General features: G+C 35.2%; 1 protein-coding gene across 1 annotated transcript; it reads right to left on the bottom strand.

The window, feature by feature from the left end:
* Positions 1 to 114: 114 nt before the first annotated feature.
* Positions 115 to 26303, bottom strand: LOC148953740 (uncharacterized). The gene is made up of 3 exons (XM_089108465.1): positions 26174 to 26303; positions 15238 to 15435; positions 115 to 1744 (listed from the first exon to the last, which is right to left on the bottom strand). Exons 1-3 carry the CDS (start codon positions 26264 to 26266, stop codon positions 1646 to 1648), a joined length of 390 nt encoding a protein of 129 aa, XP_088964591.1. The 5' UTR covers positions 26267 to 26303; the 3' UTR covers positions 115 to 1645.
* Between the last annotated feature and the right edge of the window lie 1223 nt (positions 26304 to 27526).

The raw sequence follows: 27526 nt of genomic DNA, 5'->3' as shown, positions 1-27526 counted from the left end.
TTTTTCAGTTTTCATTGTCATTTTCACTTGATTTGGGAAAATTTGCTCCAACTTTGCCCCCCCCCCCTCCCAGGATTTTGACAAAATTACGCCACTGATCATAACCAGCTTCGAAGTTCCATCAACAGACCCCTCCTTCCTAGATAATGAATCATTTTATAATAAATAAAACAAAATACACCTCATTGTTTGTTTTATTTGTACATAATTAAATTCTATACCTAACAATACATAATAAAAATGTTCAAAGGAACCACTCAATAAAGAGGAAAATATTGGCCTAAAATGCGCACTTTTTTCATTTGAAAAACCTTTGCCACCCAGAAACTTTTGCTTTAGATGAATAGCTTGCTGCAGCAGACTTATGTATGATTTCTATTAATGAATACTTCAAAGTTTCTAAATAAAAAAACTTGTTTTTCCTTAAGATATAATATAGTACAAAACTTCTTAATTATAAGATGTGACTTGAATTCTACTCCTATCTTCAGTGAAACTAGTTTCTATGTAAGATGTAAAAAAAGAATAATATCATAATTAATAATTCATAAGCATTATATGAAAATCATGAAACATAATTGTTGGCATAGGGAGTGGTAATGGTTGCATAAGCCACATTCTTTATACCTCCAAACACACAGTAGAACCATAAGGATATCTATTCATAATCATGCATATAGAATATCAGAGGATAGTACAAGGTTGAGGTGTGAGGTGCCCCATCTTAAAAATCAAAATTAGGTTTTGTTTCACTATCATCTGTTAAAGTGACCTTTTTTAATATCCCATAGGAAATAACAATTACAATTATCTACTAAAAATAACAGTAAGTTTGTCTGCTAAAAATTAAAACAATGTTGATAATATAAACACAAAAGAATCATGCACAATGCTCCTAGCTCTGTTTGTTGTGATTAACGCTAAATTTCCAGATGTCATCATAAGTATAAAAGTCAAAGCTACATTTGCAGTTGAAGGAAGTGCAACCATAGAGACAATTTTATCTTCAAAACAGTGACCCAATTTACAAGGAAAGAATTATTCTCAGCAATCATAGGCATCAATTTAAACTGTTTTATTCTGAATAAGGAAATGAGAGCATAGCCTGCAATCTAGAATGAAAGAGGCATCACAATATTTTATGATAGATGTAAGAATCCATTCTTCACAGACATTGCTTTATTCCTGCACTCTTAGAATGGGCTTGGAGTTGTTATGATAGATATTGGGAAAACTTCCCCATTTCTCTCTTGCAGGTGGATTTATGTAACATGTATGTGGGTATACTTTAACATACAACAATGGGAGTGGAGAAAACACCTCTTAACATAAGTCCAAAGAGCCAGGGCTGGCATCCTCTGTGACCTAAAGCTAATTTAAAAAATATGATTTATTTATTTGCAAGTGATGTTTTTCCAGTACTGTAGCATTTCTAGCAATATTGTACCATTTAAAAAGAAAAAAATTGTAATTTTTTAGAATATTTTGCTGATGATAGTATTCTTGGTGCAGCTGGCAGAACTGAGTCAGATCTTGATTGAAAGATGACAGGCCTTTCTGATAGAGTTATCCAGTGGTTTATCCAGATTTTTAGCATTTTTTATACTTCAACTTTTATCATTTTATATAATTAATAAGAGGCGAATTACCAGTGTTTCTCAATTCGGAATCGGGCATTTGGTGCTAGTAGCCTCCCAATCTGCCCAGCTGGAAGTTTTTGGGCTGGCCTTGTGACATCTCTGATCTAAAAAAAAAACACTTGAAGTTACAAATATATATATATATATATATATATATATATATATATATATATATATATATATATATATATATATATATATATATATACTCTCTTTAAACGAGCCAAAAATATATAATAAATGCGTGTATTACACACAAAATTATATATATATATATATATATATATATATATATATATATATATATATATTGGCACCCTGTGATTTTCTGTCTTGAAATAACGATCTAGATAGGTCACAAGTTTGAAAAAATTCGTCTTAGAGCCATAATGCAAAAAAAAAAATAAAAAATATCATGTGTGACGTCACACTTACATACATTACATCATTTTCCCAGGGGGTGGTCGTATCGTTTTTAGTATATACTCCTCTGTTAGGATCTATGGGTTTTTATATTTCTTAACATTGGACGTGATCGTCTCTTACTAGGTTGCTAGCTACCACTGCAACCCGGATGATATGACTCCTTTTTAGGAGCTATGGGTTTTTTTATTTCTTAACATTGGACGCGATCGTCTCTTACTAGGTTGCTAGCTATCGCTGCAACCCGGATTATAATATTATTTTAGATACTATTGGCAGGAAGTTTTTTCTTTACTGTAACTGGAACCACCATATATCAGTTACTATTGGCGAGAGATCGTTCTTTACTGTAATTGCTACGAACTGTATGATTTGATACTGGGTAATCATTTTTGTCACTATACGTGATATACACATAGTTATCCGAGGCAGCTTGGCCGAGAGGTCTAAGGCGTTGGTTTTAGCCACCCGTATCTTTTGAAGTGTGGGTTCAAATCCCAACGCTGCCAGTATTTCATACCAAAGTAAACAAAGTATTTGTTTTAGTCTTAAATTTATAATCTTACTTTAGTTACTATGGGCTGAAGTTCGTTCTTTACTGTAAAATTTTTGGCATCTTCTTGTATTTCTGAATGTAATTTTTCCCTTTGTCCTTATGCATTCTTCGGGACAACCTCGCAGAGAATTTAATTTTTTCATTATAGATTTTGTCACCCCAGTAACGCTCCTTGATCTTTTGTTTGGCTGTCTCAATTTTTACTTCTCGATACACCTGGACGGTTGAATACCTTTGCTGTTGGTTTTTCTTATATTTGATGCGGTAATCTTCATCATTGTGATAACTATCCTTGAACTTTTGTTTGGCTGTCTCAATTTTTGCATGTCTATAATCTTCATCATTGAGATAACACATCTTGCTGTTTTGTTTTGCTCTCTCAATTATTACTTCTCGATACGCCTGGTCGGTTGAATACCTTTGCTTTTTTCTTTTCAAGATACTATCTCTGTTGTTTGTGTAGTACTGTTTTTTAAACTTGCGTATAGCTTGCTCGATTGAAACCATTATGTAATTATGAATGAGAACATTTACAGTTCTGACGCTTCTTATATAGTAATTATGACGCCACGGCGTAATGATTTTATTGACGTCATAGCGCAATGATATTATTTCATGACGTCTTCAGAAACAACAATATACTTTCGTGTTTTTCTATTCACGTCATAGCTCTAATATAAAACTATGACGACATTCAATATTTATCTAGTAGGGTTTCAGACAAGGTAATTCTAATGATGCACTCTTGTTTTGATTTGACTCTATTTTTAGGAGTTTTGTTATATTTCTTAGCATTGGCCCAGATTCACATATATATTTATTTATGAGAGGCAACCTGACCGAGTGGTCCAAGGCACTGGTGATAGCCACCAGTCTCTTCGGAGGCGTGGGTTCAAATCTTACCGCTGGTATACGATTATGTTTGAAAGACTGCAGTGTGAAAAGACATCGAAAATGCAGTTTTTGGTGGAAAAATTTATTCTCTTTTAGAAATAATTTATTTTAGTTACAAAAGGTTTTTAACCCAATTAATTTCCTTTAAAATGAGCTATTGAACAACCCTCTACGATGTTCCAGTGCCAAGCTATCTCTGGATACAAAAGAAAAGAGAAAAAATATCTCGTTTGTGGAGAATAACGTGGTAAAAGTCAATTTGCTTGATTTTCAAGCCAATATATTTTCTTTGTTATTCAAGCCAAAGGGCGGTAAGTATCCTTTATAGAGGTTTCGGACAAGGCGGTTCTAATGGTGTACTTTTTGTTTTGATCTGACTCCTCTGTTAGGAACTATGGGTTTTTATATTTCTTAACATTGGACGTGATCGTCTCTTACTAGGTTGCTAGCTACCGCTGCAGCCCGGATTGCTAGCTACCGCTGCAACCCGGATATTTTTCAAAAAATAATTATGGTTTATAATCTATTAACTGGTCTTTTACCATAAACAAGATTTTAATTTATGTCTAATATTAATCATTAAGGAAAATTCATCATCTATATAATGATTTCTTATAATGTTAATGTAATTTTATTTCTAGCTCTCTACAATGAATTTGACAAGACTTGTATTTACTAAAAAAATCCCTTTGCAAGAATAAGAGAATGAATAAATATTAAGTAGGGTATTGGGATCGATCTCACGACTCCAGACAGAGCTAATTCTCTTACAACGCCATACCTAATTTAGTAAAGCCAAGAGGTCGTTCTTTATTATAACCACTGCAACCTAGATATTCTTATTTCTGCTACTATGGGCTAAGGCTCGTTCTTTACTGTATGAAAAGACATCAAAAAGAGGAGAACTTTTAATATGTTGAATTAAAAGCACTATCTTTTCAATTTAAAATTTAAAAAAGAAACTTGTTTATTTACATTCTAGCTAAAATAATGAAGATAATATGAATTAACCACAGTGTTCAGTTTCTTTGGACTTGAGTTTTTTTTTTAACTATAAATACAAACAGGAAAAAGCCTACGGCTTTTTCTTATTTTAAATAGTAAGAGACGAAACTCAAACAATCAATTAGCTAACTAAGTCCAATGTATGGAATGGTTTGTTATTTCAGTGATCGTCTTTTAATGTAAAAATATAAATACTGTAATCTTAACTATAGTGAAGTTGCGTATGCAAGTTAGTATAGGGAAGAGTTCGATCTTTATTATATATTTTTCAGAAAATAATTATGGTTTATAATCTATTAACTGGTCTTTTACCGTAAACAAGATTTTAATTTATGTCTAATATTAATCATTAAGGAAAATTCATCATCTATATAATGATTTCTTATAATGTTAATGTAATTTTATTTCTAGCTCTCTACAATGAGTTTTACAAGACTTGTATTTACTAAAAAAATTCCTTTGCAAGAATAAGAGAATGAATAAATATTAAGTAGGGTATTGGGATCGATCTCACGACTCCAGACAGAGCTAATTCTCTTACAACGCCATACCTAATTTAGTAAAGCCAAGAGGTCGTTCTTTATTATAACATCTAACTAAGTCCAATGTATGCAATAGTTTGTCCTTCTAATGATCATCTTTGACTATGGGCTAAGGTTCGTTCTTTACTGTAATTTTAATGTAAACGTAAAAAATGGATTCTGTTTAATTTTTTTTTAATTAAAAAACCTTTTTAACCCCATTGATTTCCTTTAAAATGAGCCATTGAACAACTGTCTATGATGTTCCAGTCCTAGCTATCTGTGGAATTACTAATCTATATTATAATTAAGTGGCGTTTAAAATTTACTATAGGCAAGAGGTCGTTCTTTATTATAATAGATATCAAAAACTCCGATGTCAACACAACCCCCCAGAGCCCATGGGGTAGGTGTTGTAAGTGTTGTCCTGGGGGTGTATATGGTTCTCATGAAAGGAATACTCATATAAGGTTCAGAGAGCGCTCATTTTATAGGAAACCTAAAGTTCTAGTTCCCTTTTTAAGAGTGAAAAGATATCTGAGGGCAACTAGCCCCCCCCCACTCCCCCTCCCCCGCACATATCCTTTTTTCCCCAAGCCTATCCGATGAAATTTTTGAAATAGCCATTTCATTAAAATAATTCTAAGGTCAAATAAGAAAAACCCTTTGGTCGACGCAACCCCCCATGGCCCGGAGGCAGGCGTTGTAAGTAATGCTCTGGGGGCATATATCGTTTTTATGGAAGGGATGCTTGTATAAACTTCGGAGAGGATTCATTTGATAGGAAATTGAAAGTTCTCGTTCACTTTTTAAGAGTCAAAAGAGTGAAACTTAAATTGAATATGCAAATCAAGCTTGAAACGAACAAAAATCACTACAAACAAGAGTTTCATCAGTTCAAGAATTTATTTCACTCTAATTTCATTTTTATTTTCAATGCTGTAAGAACCGGAAAAGAAAATATTTGTAATATAATTTGTTTTCAGTGAAGCGCCAATGACGCAGTAGGATTTTGGTTTTTATTCACAGTTAAGGAAGGGGGAAGTATCCAAACTCTGGTTTATAGTGAAAATACATTCATATTGAACAACTTTAGAAAGAACTACTAAATTAAACTGAATATTTGATGGATAATGATATTAATTGCTCAAAGCTCATCAGTTCAAAATTTTACTATAATTTTAATATTTGTTTTCAATATTAAGTACAAAAGAAAATATTTTTAATAAAATTGGTTTTCAGTAAAGCGTCAATGACGTAGTAGGCTTTAAACTTTGTATATATACAGCACTTAGGACTTTGAATCCTGTGATCTGAGTTCAAATCTCGGTGGACCCTCTTTATAAAATGTAACTTACTTATACAACCATTTAGGTTTCTGCCGTAATTCCCTCTTTTCAAAATTAAATTAGTTACTATGGCCTAGATTTAGTTCTTTACCATATCGTAAAAATTATTTTATAATAATAATTATTTTTTTTAATTACAAAAACGTTTCTATATACAGCAATTTCCTTTCAAATGAGCTATTACACAGCTCTTTATTATGATCATAATCATTTTTCAGCCTGTCTTCGGTGTCACCATTTAAAATCTGTTTTTTTGCGTCTAACAAATCCTCCATAGCATCTGCTGCTCTGTCAATGACTCCTCCCTGAATTGCATTTTCTGGGTCATCTTCAATGTTTTCATCAATATTTTCTGCCTTCAGAATTTCTTTTGCACGTTCTCGGACCCTTTCTTCAAATTCTATATCGCTTTTCCTCTTAACAACAAATTTTTCGTGGTAAGCTACCATGTCGGGATAGTTTATACTTTCAACACAGTAGGTTTCGTAGTTGCTATTTCCACTGACTCAAGTTCAAGTTCAAGTTCAAGTTCCATTTATTTCCATAAATAACAATAACAAAAACAATATCCCAAAGGGCTCAATGGCCCGTTATTTGGGAAACGACACAGAATAAATGACTAATATTAAAACTTGGCATAAACAATACTAAACAGTGTTTAACTTATAAATCTATAAGGAAAAGAAGTCAACTCACCAACAGTCCACACGAAACAGCGACCCTCCTATCACCCGACAACAAATAAATAAATCAAAAATGAAAAATTCTCTACATCATCGAGGATCCAACGCCAACAAAAAAACAATACAACAACTATAAACTAATTAATATTTAGCTTTAATAAGAAACTTTTCATTTGTCTTTTAAAGGAGCCAAGTGTTTGTGACTGACGACTCTCAGCAGGAACCAAGTTCCAAGCACGTCCCACAGTCACGACCAGACCAAAGTCTGAACGAACCGAGGGAGTAGCCGGAATCATAACATCCTCCCTGTTCCGAACTGAGTAAAAATTTACTTCCCCTACTGGCTTAAGTATTCCAGACAAACAAATTGGGAGATCTCCGTGGAAGAATTGATATGCCAACGAAGCTAGAGATATAACATAAATATCTCTTAATCTTAAGGAGATTAACAGGAGAGTGTGTAGTCGACTGGAGAACTGTTACCGCTTTCTCATGAAGAATATGAACAGGAGCAAGTACAGAAGAAAATGTAGACATCCACACGGACGAACAGTAACATATATAAGGAAAATGAGAGAGAAATATAAAAGACGGAGTATAGGAAAAGGAAATAAACGCTTTAATTTACGGATGATACCAAGTCCACGGGAAATTTTCACTCTTATTACTTGAACGTGCCACTTAAACGAAAAATTTTCATCCGAAAGAATTCCCAGGAATCGCACATATCGATCTGGGGGGGCGACTCATGGAGCCTCTTGGTGTAGGAAGCTCACTAATTGTGGGGCAGCTCACACCTGTACGGCAAAAAATAAGAAGGTACGATTTTTTTACATTTAAAGCTAGTTGATTTATGTCAAACCAATTGAGTATCTTTTCAGTCATTGCTTGAAGCTTTGGAATAAGGGATGACTCATCCGGAGCTGCAAATTCTACTAATTCATTTTCATTTCTCCAAGGTTTAAACAATTTTAAAAGATCTCCATAGTAAGCATTTTTCTTCTCGTCAGTTTCAAATGGGTTTACCTTTCTGTGCTGTATAATATACGGTTTGAAAAGCCTTTTCCTGAGGTAGAAGGACCCGTCAGTTAACATCATATTATCATCAGTACCATTACGCTCCCGTTCATACCAAGACAATAACTGAAAAAGACCGATATTTTCCATATGTTCCGGTCTTTTAGGGTAGATATCAATAACCCAGTGGGCAATGTACAAATCACTACTCTGTGGATCGTTTTTAGCAAGCTTTTCAAGCTCCTCATACCTTCTCAGTGTCCTCTTCACCTCGCTCTTTTTCGCAAGGTCAATATATTTAAATTGCCTAGAAATACTATACAATTTAGTACCAAGAAGCCTATCAGCAGCTTCAACTGCTCCAACTTGACGGGTTTTTATGAACTTCAACAAGTAGGACATAGTTCGTTGACCAAGACTTTTGCATGCATTATTTACTTCCTCCCACATTGCTTCTATTTCGACACTCTCTGCTTTTGTCATGTAATCGGTAATGTAATACGGTAATTTAGAGCCCAAATGGCCAATATATTGAACATCAATGTTTGCTTGATTAGCAATAAGTAATGCAGGAGAAAAGTCATTTATATAACGCTCGTCATCTCTTCGAAGCAGATGATATATTCTTTTTCTTGCCTTTTTACGGTCTGCACCATGAGCCAAACAGTAAAGGATGTCATATAATTCTGTTCGTTCCTTTGTAGGACGAGGAAAGCCAAACTTACAATACTTAACCCACCTTCCTCTTTTTCTCTTATACTTTCTTTGACAGTATTTATTACAGCGGTGCACTTGATGGTCTTTGACCAGTTTGTGAAGAGTTGGACTAGTCAATCTATTTGGTATTTCACAAGTTATAATACTATTGATATACTGAATCACTTCAGACGCTGTTGATTTCCCAATAATAGGAGCATCTTCAATCCACAACACACAGTGTACATGAGGCGCACCTCCTTTCTGATACTCGATACGCCAGAAATGATCCTTATTTTTACCAAACAAAGGATTTGTCTTTGAACAAATCAGCTCATTAAATATAGGTGTCCATTTTTTGTCAAAGTGCATGGAAACTGCAATTGGATCTAGACACGTCAACTCTGCTGGGGTCATTTTTGCCACACCAGGTAAGTTCTTATGGACAGTCCGTAAATAGTCAATAAATTTAGGAGAGTACCACTCAGCACATAAAACTGTCAGAAACAAAGTCGGTGGACCCAATTGCTCAATCATTGACTTTACTTTATAGGAAAGAGATTGAAAATACTGCTGAGATCCTCTGATTTTTGATTGAACAGAAAACAAAGTCGCTTCCATATCTCCATAACGGGAATTAAGCCTGTCTATAAATTTACGAGCATTTTGATTTGGTTTAACAGTACGCAACATATGACCGACGCTATTACACATGTAAGAGAATTGTTGCAATTGGAAGCTGTGAAAAAGAAACTGTTTGTCAAGACGAAACTTAGTATGTCTGCTAAGAAGCCTTGATTTAAAATATTCCGCATTCCTAATCCGAAATGGTCTTGCCTTGTCACGCAAGCCATATTTGCCTTTCGGGAAAAGATTTGGAAACACTTTTAGATCAAGTTCTTCCTGAAATAAGTCTTCGCTCTCACCTTTTAGTTTCTTGATTTGAAATTGGGCAGTACCAAGATCTTTCATCTGCTTAAAATCTTCAATGAAGTCTTTTGGAACCACTGAATTGAGAGGCTGGACAGAAAAATGTTCAACCAATGTAGATTTTGCGCTTTCTGTCAGTTTCTGAAGGATTGCAGCTTCCGGTATTTCAGGTAAATTATCAACACCAACCGCTTTTTCAGCAAGACGTGCTTCAAGTATTTTATTTAAATCTTCTAGGGTGTATGCATGTATTGTTTTATAGAGACTGTTGTTCTCTTAACCACAACAGTGCTTCATGGACTTTTCTCAGATCTATTAGTGCAGTCCAAACATTCTTGTTGTAAGTAGGCTGACCATTGACAATGACTACAAAACTATCAATGTTAAGAAGTTTTTCAGGCTGAATATCTGCATTTGCTTGCACATCAACAGGTAGATATACTATTCTCCCCTTAAGAGCGTCAACAAGTTCTGTTCTAGGTCTCTTCAATGCAGTTACTTGCCCTAATCTGACGATCGTAAGACAAGGCATTACAAATCGAATCATTGCCATTTCAAAATTATTTAAACACTTTATACATTCCGGTGTACAGTCTATATGAAGGTTATTTAATACTGATCGGACATTCTCCTGACTTTTCAACATTTTCCCAGCACAGTAATCACAGACAAAGAATGAATCTATGACATCCTCTTTCCACCCTGTACATTGAATTAGTTGTTCTCTGTCATCTTTGGGTATGTCCTGTTGTAGGTGTTCTAAAATCGTGGCCATCATTACATCAAAACCTTTCTTATTTGAAAGGGATCTTAGACTCTTCAATTGGTATTTTGTCTTTTATCTGCTCACAACTGTCACAATGCATTGTGGGGTATACATCCCTGATGTTAGCTACCTTATCAAGGCTCTCACCAAATAATTTTATTATTGTATTTTCATCCACAGAAACTCTAATATTGCTATCACCGTAAATGAAGTCTTGACTATTATTACGACAGAGTCTACTTGACACTTCTTCTATGTAATGACTTAGTTCCTTGTACGAGCCCTCGACTTTTAGTAGATTAATATGTTGTATAATCTTACATTTTGATACTGCCTTATATACGCTATTAATGAAACAGTTCAAGACAGGAAAATGTGGAGCTAGTGCCCTTAGAGAACGCAAATAGCTCTGACATCCCTCATTTGGGCTACAGTATAACGAATGCCCATGCTTTCTTGTGTCCCTGTAATTGATTTCACAATAATCCAAGCCGCCAAGGTAGAAATTAACCACTTTGTCAGTTGAAAATTTTAATGCTATATTATTTTCAAGGATATCAAAAAGAATTTGACATAATTCAATATCCGTCGGACAGAGCTTGCAGATATTAGGGTGACATTGCCAAGTAACCTGCTGCCCAATTTTTGGTTTTGAATGTTTACTCAGATTGTTATAGGTGACTTCAGCCATCATAATTTCCTTGTCAGATCTAGTTTTAGAGCATTTTTCAATAGTTGTCTCGTACTTTTCAGGACAGTTTGTTCTACTACACAGAGAATTTTTTGCCAAATATTCAGTAGAACTAAACGAACTGTTTAAAACACAGTTAGAAATGCTTTTTTCTTGAGTCGGTGTTCCAGGAATTTGTTCTAAATCATTAGTCTTACAAACACATTTACTAATAACCCTAACAGGCTCGTTTTCGCCATAATTGAAAAACATTGCTTTTCCTTCGCTGTTGATAGGTATGCTTGTATATATATTTTTATTGCTGCTACATAAACTGCAATTGCTCCTTCCAAAATTAATATACGAATTTTCTAAGAAGTACGCCTCCGTATATTCACTGTGTTGTCGAACATTTTCCATTGCATCTATAAACTGTTCCGCAGTTGCCAATCCATACCTTGGAAGCTTTTCGTTAAACTGACAACATTTCTTTTGGATATTACTATAAAGCTTTGCCAAATAATTTCTAGCCGACTTTTCAACAGCATCCGCTCTTTCGAAGAGAATTTTAATCTGTAATTTTGAATACTTTTTGTGATCCCGATAAAACATGCGTAAAATGTTTCTCAATTTACAAAGATCAGCCTGCATTTTTGCCATCTTCTTGTATTTCTGAATGTAATTTTTCCCTTTGTCCTTATGCGTTCTTCGGTACAACCTCGCAGAGAATTTGATTTTTTCATTATAGATTTTGTCACCCCAGTAACGCTCCTTGATCTTTTGTTTGGCTGTCTCAATTTTTACTTCGATACACCTGGACGGTTGAATACCTTTGCTTTGGTTTATCTTATATTTGTCGATAACTACATCATTGTGATAACTCTCCTTGATCTTTTGTTTGGCTGTCTCAATTATTGCATGTCTCGATACGCCTTGGTCGTTGTGATGACACATCTTGCTGTTTTGTTTTGCTCTCTCAATTATTACTTCTCGATACGCCCTGTCGGTTGAATACCTTTGTTTTGCTCTCTCAATTTTTACTTCTCGATGCGCCTGGTCGGTTGAATACCTTTGCTTTTCTCTTTTCAAGATACTGTCTCTGTTGTTTGTGTAGTACTGTTTTTTCAACTTGCGTATAGCTTGCTTCGATCTAACCATTATTCTAATCAAGAATGAGAGAATTTACATCTTTGTAGTTCTTAAGTAGTAATTATGACGTCACGGCGTAATGATTTTATTGACGTCATGGCGCAATGATATTATTTCATGACGTCATCAGAAACAACAATATAATTTCGTGTTTTTCTATTCACGTCATAGCTCTAATATAAAGCTAGCGACATTCATTATTTATCTAGTAGGGTTTCAGACAAGGTAGTTCTAATGATGTACTTTTGTTTTGATCTGACTTTATTTTTAGAAGTTTTGGGTTTTCATATTTCTTAGCATGGGACTGATCGTCTCTTACTAGGTTGCTAGCTACTGCTGCAACCCAAATTCACATATATATTTATTTATGAGAGGCAGCCTGGCCGAGTGGTCCAAGGCACTGGTGTTAGCCACCAGTCTCTTCGGAGGCGTGGGTTCAAATCTTACCGCTGGTATACGATTATGTTTGAAAGACTGCAGTGTGAAAAGACATCAAAAATGCAGTTTTTGGTGGAAAAATTAATTCTCTTTTAGAAATAATTTATTTTAGTTACTATAGATTTTTAACCCAATTAATTTCCTTTAAAATGAGCTATTGAACAACCCTCTACGATGTTCCAGTGCCAAGCTATCTGTGGAAAAGAAAAAAAGAAAAGAGAAAAAAATATCCCGTTTGGGGAGAATAACGTGGTTAAAGTCAATTTTCTTGATTTTCAAGCCAATATATGTCCCTTGCTGTTCAAGCCAAGGGACAAAAAGTTTCCTATACAGGGGTTTCGGACAAGGCGGTTCTAATGGTGTACTTTTTTTTTTGATCTGACTCCTTTGTTAGGAACTATGGGTTTTTATATTTCTTAACATTGGACGTGATCGTCTCTTACTAGGTTGCTAGCTATCGCTGCAACCCGGAAAAAAAACACATTGTGCCCACATCGTTCTTTACTCAGGCAGTGCTAGCGCGCTGCCTATGATAATAAACTGATTACACACAGGAAAAAGCCTACAGCTTTTTGTTCTTTTAAATAGTAAGAGACGAGTCTCAAATAATCAAGTAGCTAGCTAATTCCAAAGGTATGCAATTTTTGTTATTCCAATGATCGTTTTTTATTGTAACTAGGTTTCAGCCATCTCTACAGCCATGATACTATTGGAAATTACATAATCCCTATTTATGTTTTAGTTAACATGGGCAAGGTGTCGTTCTTTATTGTATATATGGACTAAGGTTCGTTCTTTCATGTAAAACTAGCAAAACATTTTTTAAGCCTGATGAAGATTTAACTAATGTGTCAAAAGTAAGGTTGCAAGTCGACGATTTTGTTTTGGCCTTATTATAATTGGTATGGTGAAATAATAATACGCATATGGCTCTTAAATCATACTTCTTTATGGTTTAATATGGTCTAGTGGCTAGGATAGTTAACTTTCACTTAACAGGCTCGGGTTCGATTCCCGGGGTGGGAAAATTTTTAACTCTATAATCTTCGAACATTTGAACCTTTTATAATTTATAATGATGCATAATATAAATACTGTAATCTTAACTATAGTGAAGTTGCGTATGCAAGTTAGTATAGGGAAGAGTTCGATCTTTACTATAATTTGGTGGAAAAATTTATTCTCTTTTAGAAATAATTTATTTTAGTTACTATAGATTTTTAACCCAATTAATTTCCTTTAAAATGAGCTATTGAACAACCCTCTACGATGTTCCAGTGCCAAGCTATCTGTGGAAAAGAAAAAAGAAAAAAAGAGAAAAAAATATCCCGTTTGGGGAGAATAACGTGGTTAAAGTCAATTTTCTTGATTTTCAAGCCAATATATGTCCCTTGCTGTTCAAGCCAAGGGACAGAAAGTTTCCTATACAGGGGTTTCGGACAAGGCGGTTCTAATGGTGTACTTTTTGTTTTGATCCGACTCCTGTTTTAGGAACTATGGGTTTTTATATTTCTTAACATTGGACGTGATCGTCTCTTACTAGGTTGCTAGCTACCGCTGCAACCCGGATTGTTTGTGTAGTACTGTTTTTTTTAACTTGCGTATAGCTTGCTTTGATCTAACCATTATCTAATTATGAATGAGAACATTTACAGTTCTAACACTTCTTATATAGTAATTATGACGTCACGGCGTAATGATTTTATTTCCTGACGTCATGGCGCAATGGTATTATTTCCTGACGTCTTCAGAAACAACAATATAATTTCGTGTATTTCTATTCACGTCATAGCTCTAATTTATCAAGTAGGGTTTCAGACAAGGTAGTTCTAATGATGTACTTTTGTTTTGATCTGACTGTATTTTTAGGAGTTTTGGGTTTTATATTTCTTAGCATTGGACTGATCGTCTCTTGCTAGGTTGCTAGCTACTGCTGCAACCCAAATTATGAGAGGCAGCCTGGCCGAGTGGTCTAAGGCACTGGTGTTAGCCACCAGTCTCTTCGGAGGCGTGGGTTCAAATCTTACCGCTGGTATACGATTATGTTTGAAAGACTGCAGTGTGAAAAGACATCAAAAATGCTGTTTTTGGTGGACAAATTTATGCTCTTTTACAAATAATTTATTTTAGTTACTATAGATTTTTAACCCAATTAATTTCCTATAAAATGAGCAATTGAACAACTCTCTACGATGTTCCAGTGCCAAGCTATCTCTGGATACAAAAGAAAAAAAAAGAAAAAAATATCCCGTTTAGGCAGAATGTTGTAGTAGCTGCCACTTTTCTTGATTTTCAAGCCAATATATTTCCTTTGCTGTTCAAGCCAAGGGACAGAAAGTTTCCTATACAGGGGTTTCGGACAAGGTGGTTCTAATGATGTACTTTTTGTTTTGATCTGACTCCTTTTTTAGGAACTATGGGTTTTTATATTTCTTAACATTGGACGTGATCGTCTCTTACTAGGTTGCTAGCTACCGCTGCAACCCGGATTTAGACTAACCTTTGTATCCATCTTTGATCCAGCGATTATATAACTTCCGTTAGAATCAAACGTAATGTCAGACACATCTCCATTAAAAATTTCATAAAATTGCAACAGCTTAAACATACGCGTGTCAAACAGTTTCACAGACCCTCCAGTTAAGCCCACAGCAATGATGTCATACACAGGGTGGAACTGCACTGACATTGGAGTTCCCTACAAATTATAAACTATTAAATAATGCAAAAGATCCTAGGGTATATACTCTTTAAAATCTCTTCCCAATCCCCCAATAAAGTGATCCCCCCAAACAACACTCCCCACAACCCTCAGGGCAAGGGTTGTAAATTATGCCCTGGGGGCATATAAGGTTTTTATAGAACGCGTAAGTGATTTGAAGGCAACTAACACCCCTTCCACCACCACCATTTCCCCAAACACATCCAATCAAAATTTTGAGATAGCCATTTTGTTCAAGGTGGTTGAAAGTTTCGAAAATTGGGTTTTTAAGGATGAGGTCTTTAATTTATATATATATATTTATATATATATATATATATATATATATATATATATATATATAGAGAGAGAGAGAGAGAGAGAGAGAGAGAGAGAGAGAGAGAGAGAGAGAGAGAGAGAGAGAGAGAGAGAGAGAGAGAGAGAGAGAGAGAGAGAGAGAGAGAGAGAGAGAGAGAGAGAGAGAGAGAGAGAGAGAGAGAGAGAGAGAGAGAGAGAGAGACAGAGAGATAGAGAGTGAGTGAGAGACAGATAGAGAGATAGATAGCGCGCGAGCGAGAGCCATCGAGAGAGCGCGGTGCCCAAACATAAATAAATAAATTATTTTTAATATATTAATAATTAAAAAACAAAAAAAAGATGAAGGTAAAAAAAAAAAAAAAATTATATCAAAAATATATTATAAAAAGTAATTATTTAAAAAAAGTTACTGAAATTTGAAAAAAAAAATTATTTACAGAATATTACCAGATTAAGCTATCAGTTAATAAAGAAGCCTCTGTCGATCGTGAAAAAAGTTTGTGTTGATATTTTTCTATTCAAAAAGTATCCAAATACGTGACAGTATTCAGAACTAATTTGCATCTGTTGTTCATTCCTTGAATACAAAGGTATTAAGTGCAATAGCTTAGTGCTAAGAATACACTATGTGTCATAAATGACTTCTAAAAAGTTACTTATTTGCACAAATTCTATCCATCTATTACAAACTACACTTACAGCAGCATACTCTTTGCAAAGGAGTTGCTCCCTACTCCCATTCATATTTTGCAGGGCATTAAATTCCCTGGATAGATATACCCCTACATGGTCTATTATCTATTAGTTCCAACAACTATACGTTAAATACATATTATTCACTGCTCTATTCATCTGTCATGGCAGAGACAGCACAGTTAGCTTAATTTCCAGCAAAGATAGTAATGCCAGACTATGTGGATGAAATAAAACAATGCTAAGAATTTTCTTTGTGTAAATTTGTATTCTATAAAACAATAGATACACAGAGCAAGTGCACAACCAAGATTTTGTTTGGGGGAGGGGAGAGGGATTTGACAAAAAAAAAGATAAAAAAACACATCAGACCTGTGTTTATATATATTTTGTTAAGTTTTACAAGTCGGACAAAAATTTTAATCTTCTGATCAGTACCATTTCAAACTTATTCTTAGTCCTAGGATAGAGATCACTAAAAACAAGGCTTAATTTAAATATGGATAAGATACGTAAGGGTAAAGTCAAAAGAGTGCTGATTTAAAGGGAGGTCCAGTTGAACAAAGATTTAGTTAAATGGGGTTGACACCCATTTTTTTTTTCCAAAGTCATCCAATCTCACATTCAAGATAGCCGTTTTGATCAGCATAGTTGAAAGGTCAAGTCAATATGCCTCTGAGGATGACAAGACCCCCACAACCCCTAAGGACTGGGTTCTAAGTTATGAAGTTTTCCGCTTGTTTACATGTAGTGTTAGTTATTGGGAAGTAACCGGACATTTTTCAGGACGGGGGATATTTTTTTCTCTTTACATCCAAATCTAAGGAAAAAAAATATCTTTAACCTACATAAAATTTCAAAACTAGCCTATGGAATAAATAATTTCAACAGGCAGCCATTTCGAGCTGGATCAACTCTAGGTGATCCTAAAAAATCCTACCTCTCACCCCAGTACCAAAGCAAATAATTAACCCTAGGACTTGAACTTCAGCCCTTTAGGACATAGATTTGCAATTTGAGAAATATTAATACATAATTATGTCTGTTATTTTTATGTAATTATTTAATTTATTTCTTTTTTTTAGTTTTCATTTATTTATTCATATTAATTTCTGTTCATTTAAACTTTGAATTACTGAATTATATGTCTTTATTTCTGTTCAGTTTAAATTTGCCTCTTAATTCGTTAGCTTTTTTCACTGGCTGGAATAATTATAACAGGTTCTGAATAAACAGTTTAACAGGTTCTGAATAAACTTGGGAACCATGGCTTTTTCTTTCTACAATTAGTCATGTATAGATGCCTACTGCAAAATACTTGATTTTCAATTCAAAATCAACGGACTCGGTCAAAGGACACAGGTCGATAATTAAAGCCGTGTATAGTATTGATCAAAACATGTTGTCTCAGCCATTACTTTTCAGCCCAGCAGCATCAATGAACCTAATAAATGGAATTAAAAAATAGGCCAATTTTTGGGGGCGTCTGTTGGTTGTTTTAAAATTAAGAAGTTCTTAGGGCAGTTTAACAGTTTCGTCAGTGTTGCCGCTTCAAACCGGAGAAATAAATAAGAAAAACTGATAAGTAAAATTTAAAAGTTAAAAGTTACGTAGATGGTAAGCTTTCGTAGGGGTAAACACCCCAAGAGACTGTGTTTTATAATAGCTTTTAATGTATTATACTTTTTTGGAACGAAATTGGGTCACGCAACATTAATAAATGGTCACTTGTTTGCCAAGATTTCTCGCATGGTTATACCACTGAAATGACACGTACACAATTTTGTGTCAAATTGAATCTGTCAACATAAATATTTGTATTTAGTTTGTAATGAACTGATCAAGGCTTCAATAGAAAAACAGTTGAGTGTTAAAGGACCTGTCAGAATACCAACTAAGACCCTTCGTATTACTACCAGAAAGACCCCTGGTGGTGAAGGTTCAAAAAGCCTTTTAAGCTTCCTTCAAGGGAATATAGCAGCGTGTCCCCAGGTGGCAATAGGGAAACGTCCTACAGATATGTAGGGTACCTCCATAGGAGGCACGGACCAAGGGGGGACCTTGTCCCTGGGGGGGAATGTACCTTAAAAATTGTACACAAAACTTTAAAGATCGCGAGGGGTCATCAGGATTTTAGAAATGCCCAAATTGAACAGTAAGAAGAAAAATATGTAGTCACAATTAAAAAAGTCGCACTTAAAAGGCTTTAGTCGTCCTGGTCCTCATCCAAATTTAAAGTATCCACTAGTGTCGAATTCTGACTGAATGGATCTACCAATTTGTTCTATGAGGGTTATTCAGAAACTAGTGAACGTTTTGTAATAAAGCAAAAACAAGGTACAGGAAGAATATTTTATTATATCTATCTGAAAGTGTGACTAAAATGCTACTTTTCTACATAGTCCCCAAAAAAATTAAGGCACTTATCGTAGCGGTGAACAAGCTTCGAAATTCCTTCGTCATAGAAATCCGCCGCCTGTAATCTTAGCCATTCAGTGACGCACGCCCGGCGCTCGTCGTCTTCATCAAACCGCTGTGCCACACGCCAGTTTTTCATCTGCGGGAAAAAGTGAAAACCACTCGGTGGTAAGTCGGGACTGTAGTGTGGATGTGAGAAAATCTCCCATTTGAATGAGACAGTAAGTTCTGCAGTTCAATTTGATGTGTGAGGTCGGGCATAGTGATGATAAACAAAATTTTTGATGATAACTTTCCTCGGCGCTTGTTTTGCACTGCTCTTCTAAGCTTGCGCAATGTTTTGCAGTACCGATCAGAGTTATTTGTAGCACCACACTCGAGAAAGTCAATAAGCAGCACATCGTGCCTATCCCAAAAAACAGTAGCAATAATCGTGCTTGCTGACACGGTTTGCAAAATTTTTTTTTTGGTTTGTTAGGGTTCTTTGTGTGCCCCCACTTCAGTGAATGCAATTTTTTCTCACAATTGACGTGCTTCACACACGTTTCTTCACAAGTTACGATTCGATCCAGTCAAGAATCAACATGTGTGTGGTAGGAGTCAAAAAATGTTAAGGCTGCTACCAGTCGCTGACCTGTATGGAGGTCTGTAAGCATTTATGGAACCAATCTTGCACCCAATTTATGGTAGCCAAGCTTGTGAGTCGCAATTTCACACAATAAAGTCTGTGAAACTTGTGGGAAGCAAAGCGAAAGCTCCGTTATTGTGAAGCGACGGTTTTCAAGAATCTTCCCATTAACTTTGGCGACAAGATCGTCTGTCACAATGTTTGGGCGTCCACTTTTCTCTTCATCATATACGTTGGTTCGGCCATTTTTAAACCGGATACACCATTTTCGCACTGAACTTTCATTCATTATGTCGTTGCCATACGCTTCGCACAGTAACAGTATTACGGACCGCACTTCACAACTGGCGGGATTTGAAATTGCAGCGCAAATTTTAAAATGAAATATTGGGCAAACGGGAAGCATGAATATGTTCTAGATCTCATGGCTGGATGCCGACTGAAGCTACGAACACGTGCACACCAAAACATATGTGATCACCGCGCGCCTAACGGCCTCAGACGGAAACGTTCCCTACTTTCTGAATAGCCCTCGTATATGGGCTTTACACCTTGATGAGCTGCGTCGCAAGGTTTCGTTTGTTTTTATTTTGCAATCGCTAGTAATGGGATGATGCCTGGATTTTTCCCAAGTCCGATCCTAAACATGATCCCACCTTAATGTGTTAGTTTTATTATGACACCGGAGTCCAAAAATAATTATCAGCCAAAAAAAACAAAAAACATAATCAGGTGGTATTAAGTTATAGCCCTTTTCAGTAGTTATATTGCTCGAAGACAACTTACAAATGACTAGTCCTTTTAAAGGACTGTGCCACTTTTTACATTAAATTCACTTACTTATTGTACCGAAATAGTTTTGTGTCTTTGACATGTCACTGCTTTACACTTTTTGGGAGGGGGAGGGGTCAAGAAGTGTAACTATTTTTGTACACCACAAAGCTATATGTTCTGCTCAGAGAGACCCGTCAACTGATTCAATGGATTTATAATTTGTATTCCAATAAGGGTTCTCTAAAACAAAGAACCATACAAACAAGACTCGCTTTTGCAAGCATGGGGTTACACAGTGGGGGTTGATGCAATTTATTTTTTATATTTTCGGGCTTTCAAGTGGATATGACACATTTGGTTTTAGAAGGCTTAGGGGGCGTTAGCACTACCCTTTTTTGCTGTAATTCTGTCTGTTTTGGTTTGATATAAGAATTTGTTGTGATTTCTGTTCACTTTGGGTTTCATTTGGTCATTGATTGCGATTTCTGTTCGTTTTAAGCTTGAATTATTTTACTCTTTTTCTGCTTATCTTTGGTTAAATTCCACTTTTCTTTGAAAAAGCTTCTTTTCTTGGCAGAAAAGCGAGTACTTGCTAGATCTTAAAGGCTATTTATTCGAGAGAATGCTGCACCTGGATATGCAAGTCGAAGGAGGATTTTTATCGTGACTGCCCTTTTGAGTTAGTATACTAGATAATTGAATTTGCTAAATTCTTTAGTTTCCTTTACTCCAAGTTTTAAGAGCAGCAGTGACCGAAGTGATAACGCCGTTTGACAATGCCTTGGTCACACTCACATTGATCTGCAGGCCTGTTTGGGATCCTTTTGAAGGTAGCTTCTCAACGTTCTGAGCATATCTTCTGTGAAATGAGTACCAAGAGCTATTCCATTGACAAAGTCGCAGTTATAAAGCTGCTTCTGAGGGTTTAATTGTACACCACCACAGAGGTTGCGAAATCTCAAAACTAAGCCTATGATTATGGCAAGTAAGGTGCACACTATTGCCCTTTCCATATTGCTCCAGAATAGACTAAATCAAAAACCTTCAGAAAATCTATGAAAACTAAGGTAATCTGTAGCTGCTATTCACTTGATTCTTCAAACAGTATCTGAAGGATGAAACTAAAGTCGCAAAATGATTGGTTTGGGTAGAAAACCTTGTGCTTCATCTCTTAGCATAGAAATTAATTGTCTTTGAATTCTATTTAATGTTATTTGCCAGAGAACCTTATTTCTAATCGTCTGGAGTGTTATTCCTCTCCAGTTATCGCGTACTGATTTCTTTCCTTTCTTGGAAACTTTGAATATCACGCCCTTTTCCCATTCAGCTGGAATAGCCTCAGTATTCCTTAGCTTCGTCGATAGTTTAAGAATCGCTTTTATGATGTCCTTTCTGTCATAATAAGTGGTTCAGGTAGTATTCCGTCGTTGCAAACTGTTTTCCCATTCTTTAGGGACGTCAAAGCAATTTCAGCTTCCTCAAAAAGAATTGGAGCTGAATAAAATATATTTACTGTTCATATTGCCCTTTGGTAAGAGAGACATTGGATCTCAAAATGTTTGGCCCATCTCTCTTTTGTTTTTTTCTTATCGCTAATTGCGACCCCATTCCTATCTTTAACCGGGTCAAGTCCGGATTGACTACTCCCTCTCAATTTGTTAACGTGCCAGTACAATATTTTACTATTATGCCGTCTAGCTGCATCTTCCAGATCCTCGGCAGTTTTATCCATGGCCTCCTCTTCACACCTCCTTAGTTCATATTTTAATGCTTTCTCCACTTTCTTTATATTTCTTTTGTTTTCATACGATCTATCACTCAGATAATTCTTGTACAAGTCCTTTCTATTAAACATAAAGCTTATTCACTAATATTCTTAGCTGCAGGTCTAGCTTTCTTCCCTAATACACCTTCAGCAACTTTACAAATTATTTTTCTGAAATTATTCCAACCATCTTGCACATTATCAAATTTTAAACTCTCAAGTTTAGTCCAGTGTATCAGATCTTATCTAGATCTTATTTTATAATTACATAACAATCTTATTCATTATTTAAAACTCAATCTTAAATGTATAAGGAAGGATGTACATTTGCTCAATTAAAATGAAAAATTGAAGCGATTGCGATCTATACTTTAAGACTAGATCTTATTTTATAATTACATAACAATCTTATTTATTATTAAAAACTCAATCTTAAATGTATAAGGAAGGATGTACATTTGTAATATTTTTCAGGTCTCACTAACGAAGAGCAACCAAAAGGGCATATTCATCTTTCGCTAGTGATTCTTGATAATGTTCCAATTTAATTTTTGGCTCCACTTGTCCTTAAGGATATGGAGAGAAATAGGGACAAATTTTTCACTAAGATAGGTATGAACGGACGTCAAGAACTGATTTACCAGTTTTTGTAACATTTTCCGTTCTCCTAAAATAAACAACTATGAAAAATACCAGAAATACATGAATTACATAGACAACAAGAAATTATAGCAAAAATAAAAATTCACAATATATAATGGGAAGATTTGGTCCCAAGCCTTCTGAGCCTTTATTTGGACCTTTCTATTTGAAATTTGAAGACTCTCAAACTAAAATTCAAATGATTTTATTGTCAAACGCCTTATAAAAATCACAGCAATAGCCTTCGTCATAAAAAATACTATAAAGACCCTCTCAGCGCCCAAATTCACCATCGACTGCCAAATTTACGAAAAGACTGCTCAAAATTTAATGATCAGCAGTAAGTTCAAGCCGATTTACAGGGTTTGTTTGCATACATCATCAATAAGCCAAGTTCGAAGAGAAGAGACTTCGCATTCGTTGGGTGTCAAGTCGAAATTACTTCACATTATCAACACTAATTAGAGACCAGCCATGGAATCGACTGGCAATTAAATAAATAACAGGGTTGCCATATACTTTTTCCGGGTTTTATTTGAAAATTGGGTGAGGCCATATTTCTTTTTTTTTTATTATAGGGGTGTTTTAAACAAGCTTATAGACCCCGGCTCCAGGGCATATTGCCGCATGGGCGCAGTATACAAGGCATAAAAAAATTAAATTAATAGAACGTGCATTAAAGAATTTCGAGCGATACCCATGCGTCTTTTCTTTATTGGCGGCAAACAGAATACGATGTGTTATTGGTTTACTATATAACTTTGAGAAAAAGAAGGTCAAAATAGCATTTTCGCTCTGCAGTAAAATTTAGATCTGTTTTATTTATCCAACGATGAAAGCAACAGAAAAAAATTCCCCATACACTACAATAATTTACACAATTATTACCAACTTATACGATAAGTCTAGATTATTACCAACTTATATGAATGTGGTAATAACTCTAAAAAACAGATTATAGTCGTTCACTTGTGACACCAACCACACTGAAGCTCGCCGGGAAGGCCTAAACAAAACCAAAATATGACCTAGCCAAAATACAGCTTATCGAAGTTACACAAAGCGGAACAATGGGATATTAATAATACTAACAAAACTAGCTGAAGAGGCAATAGAACGGCAGACATAAAAAAAAAAGTTAAACCGTAGCGTGTACACGTTTTGTACACGCTTTGTACTGCTTTCTCTAAAAAATCCCTTTGTCTTCCCAAGAAAGAAAACTATTCCTGAAAGTTCCAACTCGATACCCGAGTCGTAGAACAAAACTAAACTACGTCTTACCAACTACTCATTACGTCTTCGCCAGGTAGGCCTTACCAACTACGCACTACGTCTTACCAACTACGTAGTTTGGTAACGTCTTACCAAACTACGCATTAAATTTCATCTCTTTTTAATGAAACATTAGAACTTACATACAATCGAACAGTTCGTGGTAACGTGTAAGGAGCGACCCGGCTCAATAGTAACTGAAACTCTAAAAAAAAGGGATATTTATACTAATAGATACATCAAAAGAATCAGATTTTAATGCTGCTTTCAAATGTATGAATTTCATCAAGTTTAGTCCTACCCATCAAAAGTTACGCGTCTGAGAAAATTTTCCTTATTTTCGAAAAAAGGGGGACACACCCTCTAAGAGACAAAGAACTGTAATGACAATAACACCATCGGATTCAGCGTATCAGAGAACCCTACTGTTAAGGCTTCAAGCTCATATCTGCAAAAATGTGGAATTTGTACTTCTTTGCCAGAAGAAAGAAAACGGATGCGTGTTTATTTGTTTTTTTTTTTTCCAGGGATGATTGTATCGACCCGGTGGTCCTAGAATTTCGCGGGAGGAATCATTCAAACGGAAATCAAAAGTTCTAGTGCCCTTTTAAAGTGACCAAAAAATGGAGGGCAACTAGGCCCCTCCCACGCTCATTTTTTCCCAAAGTTACCCGATCAAAATTTTGAGATAGCCATTTTGTTCATCATGGTCGAAAAATATAATAACTATGTCTTTGAGGATGACTTAATCCCCCACAGTCCCTGGGGGATGGGCTGCAAGTTATGAACTTTGCCCAATGTTTAGATATAGTTTTGGTTATCGGGACTTATACAGACGTTTTCAGGGGCATTTTTTTGTGGTAGTGGGGGGAAGGGGGTGGATCAGGGGTCACGTGGGAGGATCTGTCCATGGAGGAAGTTTTCATGGGGGATGAGACATTGCTACGAAGGGGGCGCCGGATTTCCCAGAATTATTTAAAAAGACAATCAGAAATTAAATTGAAAAAAAAAACAATTTTTCAACTGAAAACATTTCAACTGAAAATTGTTTCGACATCAAAACTTAAAACGAACAGAAACTATTACGTATATGATTGGATTTACCCCCTAGTCAATACCACGCTCTTTACGCTAAACCATTACGCTAAGCTCTTTACGGCCTTTGTGATTAAGGGGTCATTCTTAAAAAATTGAAAAAAAATTCGAACTTCAGCGTAAAGAGCGAGGTATTGACTAGGGGGGGGACCTCCCTAATATAAATAGTAAGAATATACGAATATAGAAGTTTGTTACGTAAGTTCATTCGTAAGTTACGTAAGTATATTTATATTATAATTCGTAAGTATATCTATTACTAATAAAAAAATTCGCAAATAAAATTAAACAACTTCCGAGAAAGCCATTCAGCCAAAAAAAAGTAAAATTAATATGCAAATTTCGTTTTAATTATTCATGTAGGGTGAGCCAAAATCAAAACCTGCATGAATTTAAAAACGTTCAGATTAAAACTTATAACGAACATAAATTATTCTGTATATGAAAGGGGCTGTCCGCTCCTCAACGCCTCGCTCTTTACGCTAAAGTTTGACTCTTTCTCACAACTCTATTTTTTAAAACAATAAAAAACTTTAGCGTGAAGTGCGCGGGGTTGAGGCGCGGACTGCCCCTTTCATATACGGAATAATTTCTGTTCGTTTTAAGTTTTAATGTCGCTCCTTGCTTTCAGTAAAAAAAAAACTTAGTTTTTTTATTTAATCTCTATAATGAGATCCCTTGCCTTTGTGAAAAAAAAACATGCTGTCTTAGAAGCATCAAAGAACTACACGACTGATCTCCATTTTTGGAGATCATTATAGGTCTCCTCTTTTAAGGGAAACTGTTACCAGATTTCACGTTCTCATGTTCGCATTGTCTTAGTTTCCATATTAGCTATGCGTCCGCTGAGAGAGGTTTTGCCGAAAATAACAGTTTTTATCGCAACTGAGTTACAAACGCTATGTTGTGTAAACAAACATCTCTTCCGAATGGTCTAATTGACATTGCTGTAAGACGTCAGCGCTCTAGTTACAGCCGATTCTGAGATACAAATGTCAAAAATTTTTGACTCGTTTTTCTCGAATTTTGGAAATACATATTCGGAAAAACCGTTCTCAGCAGACGTAGGGCAGACAGATACCACAGATTATATATAATAGATTATATGTTAAGTAAAAAAGAGAAATTACGATTTTCTGTCCAGGGCGTAGGTATTCAGGGTTTTTGATAAATCGGAAGCGAAGTGTGGCTCGATCACCCGTGCGTAAACAGTCTTGAGACATCTCCAAGATTGTTGCCGTCTGTCTCACACTGCCACAATGAACTGAAATATATAATTATATGGCAAAAAAAATAATAAATACTAAAATACAAATAAATAATTAAAGACGACAATAAAAGACTTTATACCAAACGATAAACAAACACACAAGTTTAAATCCTTCTAAATTTTTGAAGAGAAAATACTCTCAATATAATTTTTCCCTTTCTCAAATTACGTAAAAATAAGCTAAGAGCTTAATAATTAACATTATAACCGAAATAGTACAAACATTAAGATATAGCCAAAATTGTTGTTGGTGCTTGGAAGTAGACCTTGTCAGAAACGCCAGGGATGTATTTTCTATTGAATTTATCAGCCCTTCGCTAATATTTAATTAATTTTTAAATTTATTTTATTAATTAATTAATAATTCATAAATTATTTTCATTAATTAACTGCACCCTCTAATTTGTTTTAATGAACGTAAAATTTCAAAAATTAAAAAATAATTATAATTGTTAGATTACTTATTTGAAATTTTGCGCCCCCAAAATTCTGCGCCGGGGCAAGTGCCCCGGATATTAAATTGCCACTCGACATTGAATCTGCCCGTTCCTATGCATGCCCTTAGACTAGGGTTTATTACCGAAACAAACATATGGAATACCTGCATATATTACCACAACAGTGCCTTTGTGAGAATGTTGATGGAAAGATACATCTCTGTGTTGAATTTAACGTGGTGATATTCAACGCTCTCTGTAGAAAATAGTATTTCTTGCGATTAACTTGATCATTTACACCGAAATATGCTTCTCTCTACATTCGTGCGACTCTCTCTTGCTTAACAACAGAGAATTCAGTTTCATCCTAATCAACACGGCTAGGGATATTAAACTGGAGCTTTCAGGAGATGTTGAACTAAACCAAAAGACCCTATATAATAATAATAATTTATTCATAACCCACTTTTATACAAAACAAGCGGAGTAAATTATACTAAAAAGGAAGAAAGATCAAATACAGAGAAACATAGATAACTTAAACCTTAATCACAGACAAAACACGCGGATAATATTATGGTTTGGGCCTAGGGACACAAAGGCATGTCTTGTTAAATTAGTACTAAGCAATTCAAACGATTGAATAATGTTGGTAGCACCATGCTTCTCAATAATACGGGGGTATTACGAAAAAAGTGGATAGGTACAGTAAAAACTTGCAATATCTAAAATAAGCAATACGGATCTGGCGCAAATCATTCTTATTCATTAACGAA

Source organism: Artemia sp. Qi Xiang Cuo, chromosome 3 (assembly GCF_049724085.1).
Source record: "Artemia sp. Qi Xiang Cuo chromosome 3, ASM4972408v1, whole genome shotgun sequence".
NCBI lineage: Eukaryota > Metazoa > Arthropoda > Branchiopoda > Anostraca > Artemiidae > Artemia > Artemia sp. Qi Xiang Cuo.
This window is presented reverse-complemented; position numbering and strand designations above follow the sequence as displayed.

Bases quoted from the DNA above. Each gene is read 5' to 3' on its own strand.
- LOC148953740 (XM_089108465.1), bottom strand. From the start codon at position 26,266: ATGTCTCAAGACTGTTTACGCACGGGTGATCGAGCCACACTTCGCTTC. The intron at 15,436-26,173 runs GTAATTTCTCTT...TATAATTTGTAG, and splicing joins TACGCCCTGGACAGAAAATC to GGAACTCCAATGTCAGTGCA. The intron at 1,745-15,237 runs GTTAGTCTAAAT...TTTTTTTTTTAG, and splicing joins GATCAAAGATGGATACAAAG to ATCAGAGATGTCACAAGGCC.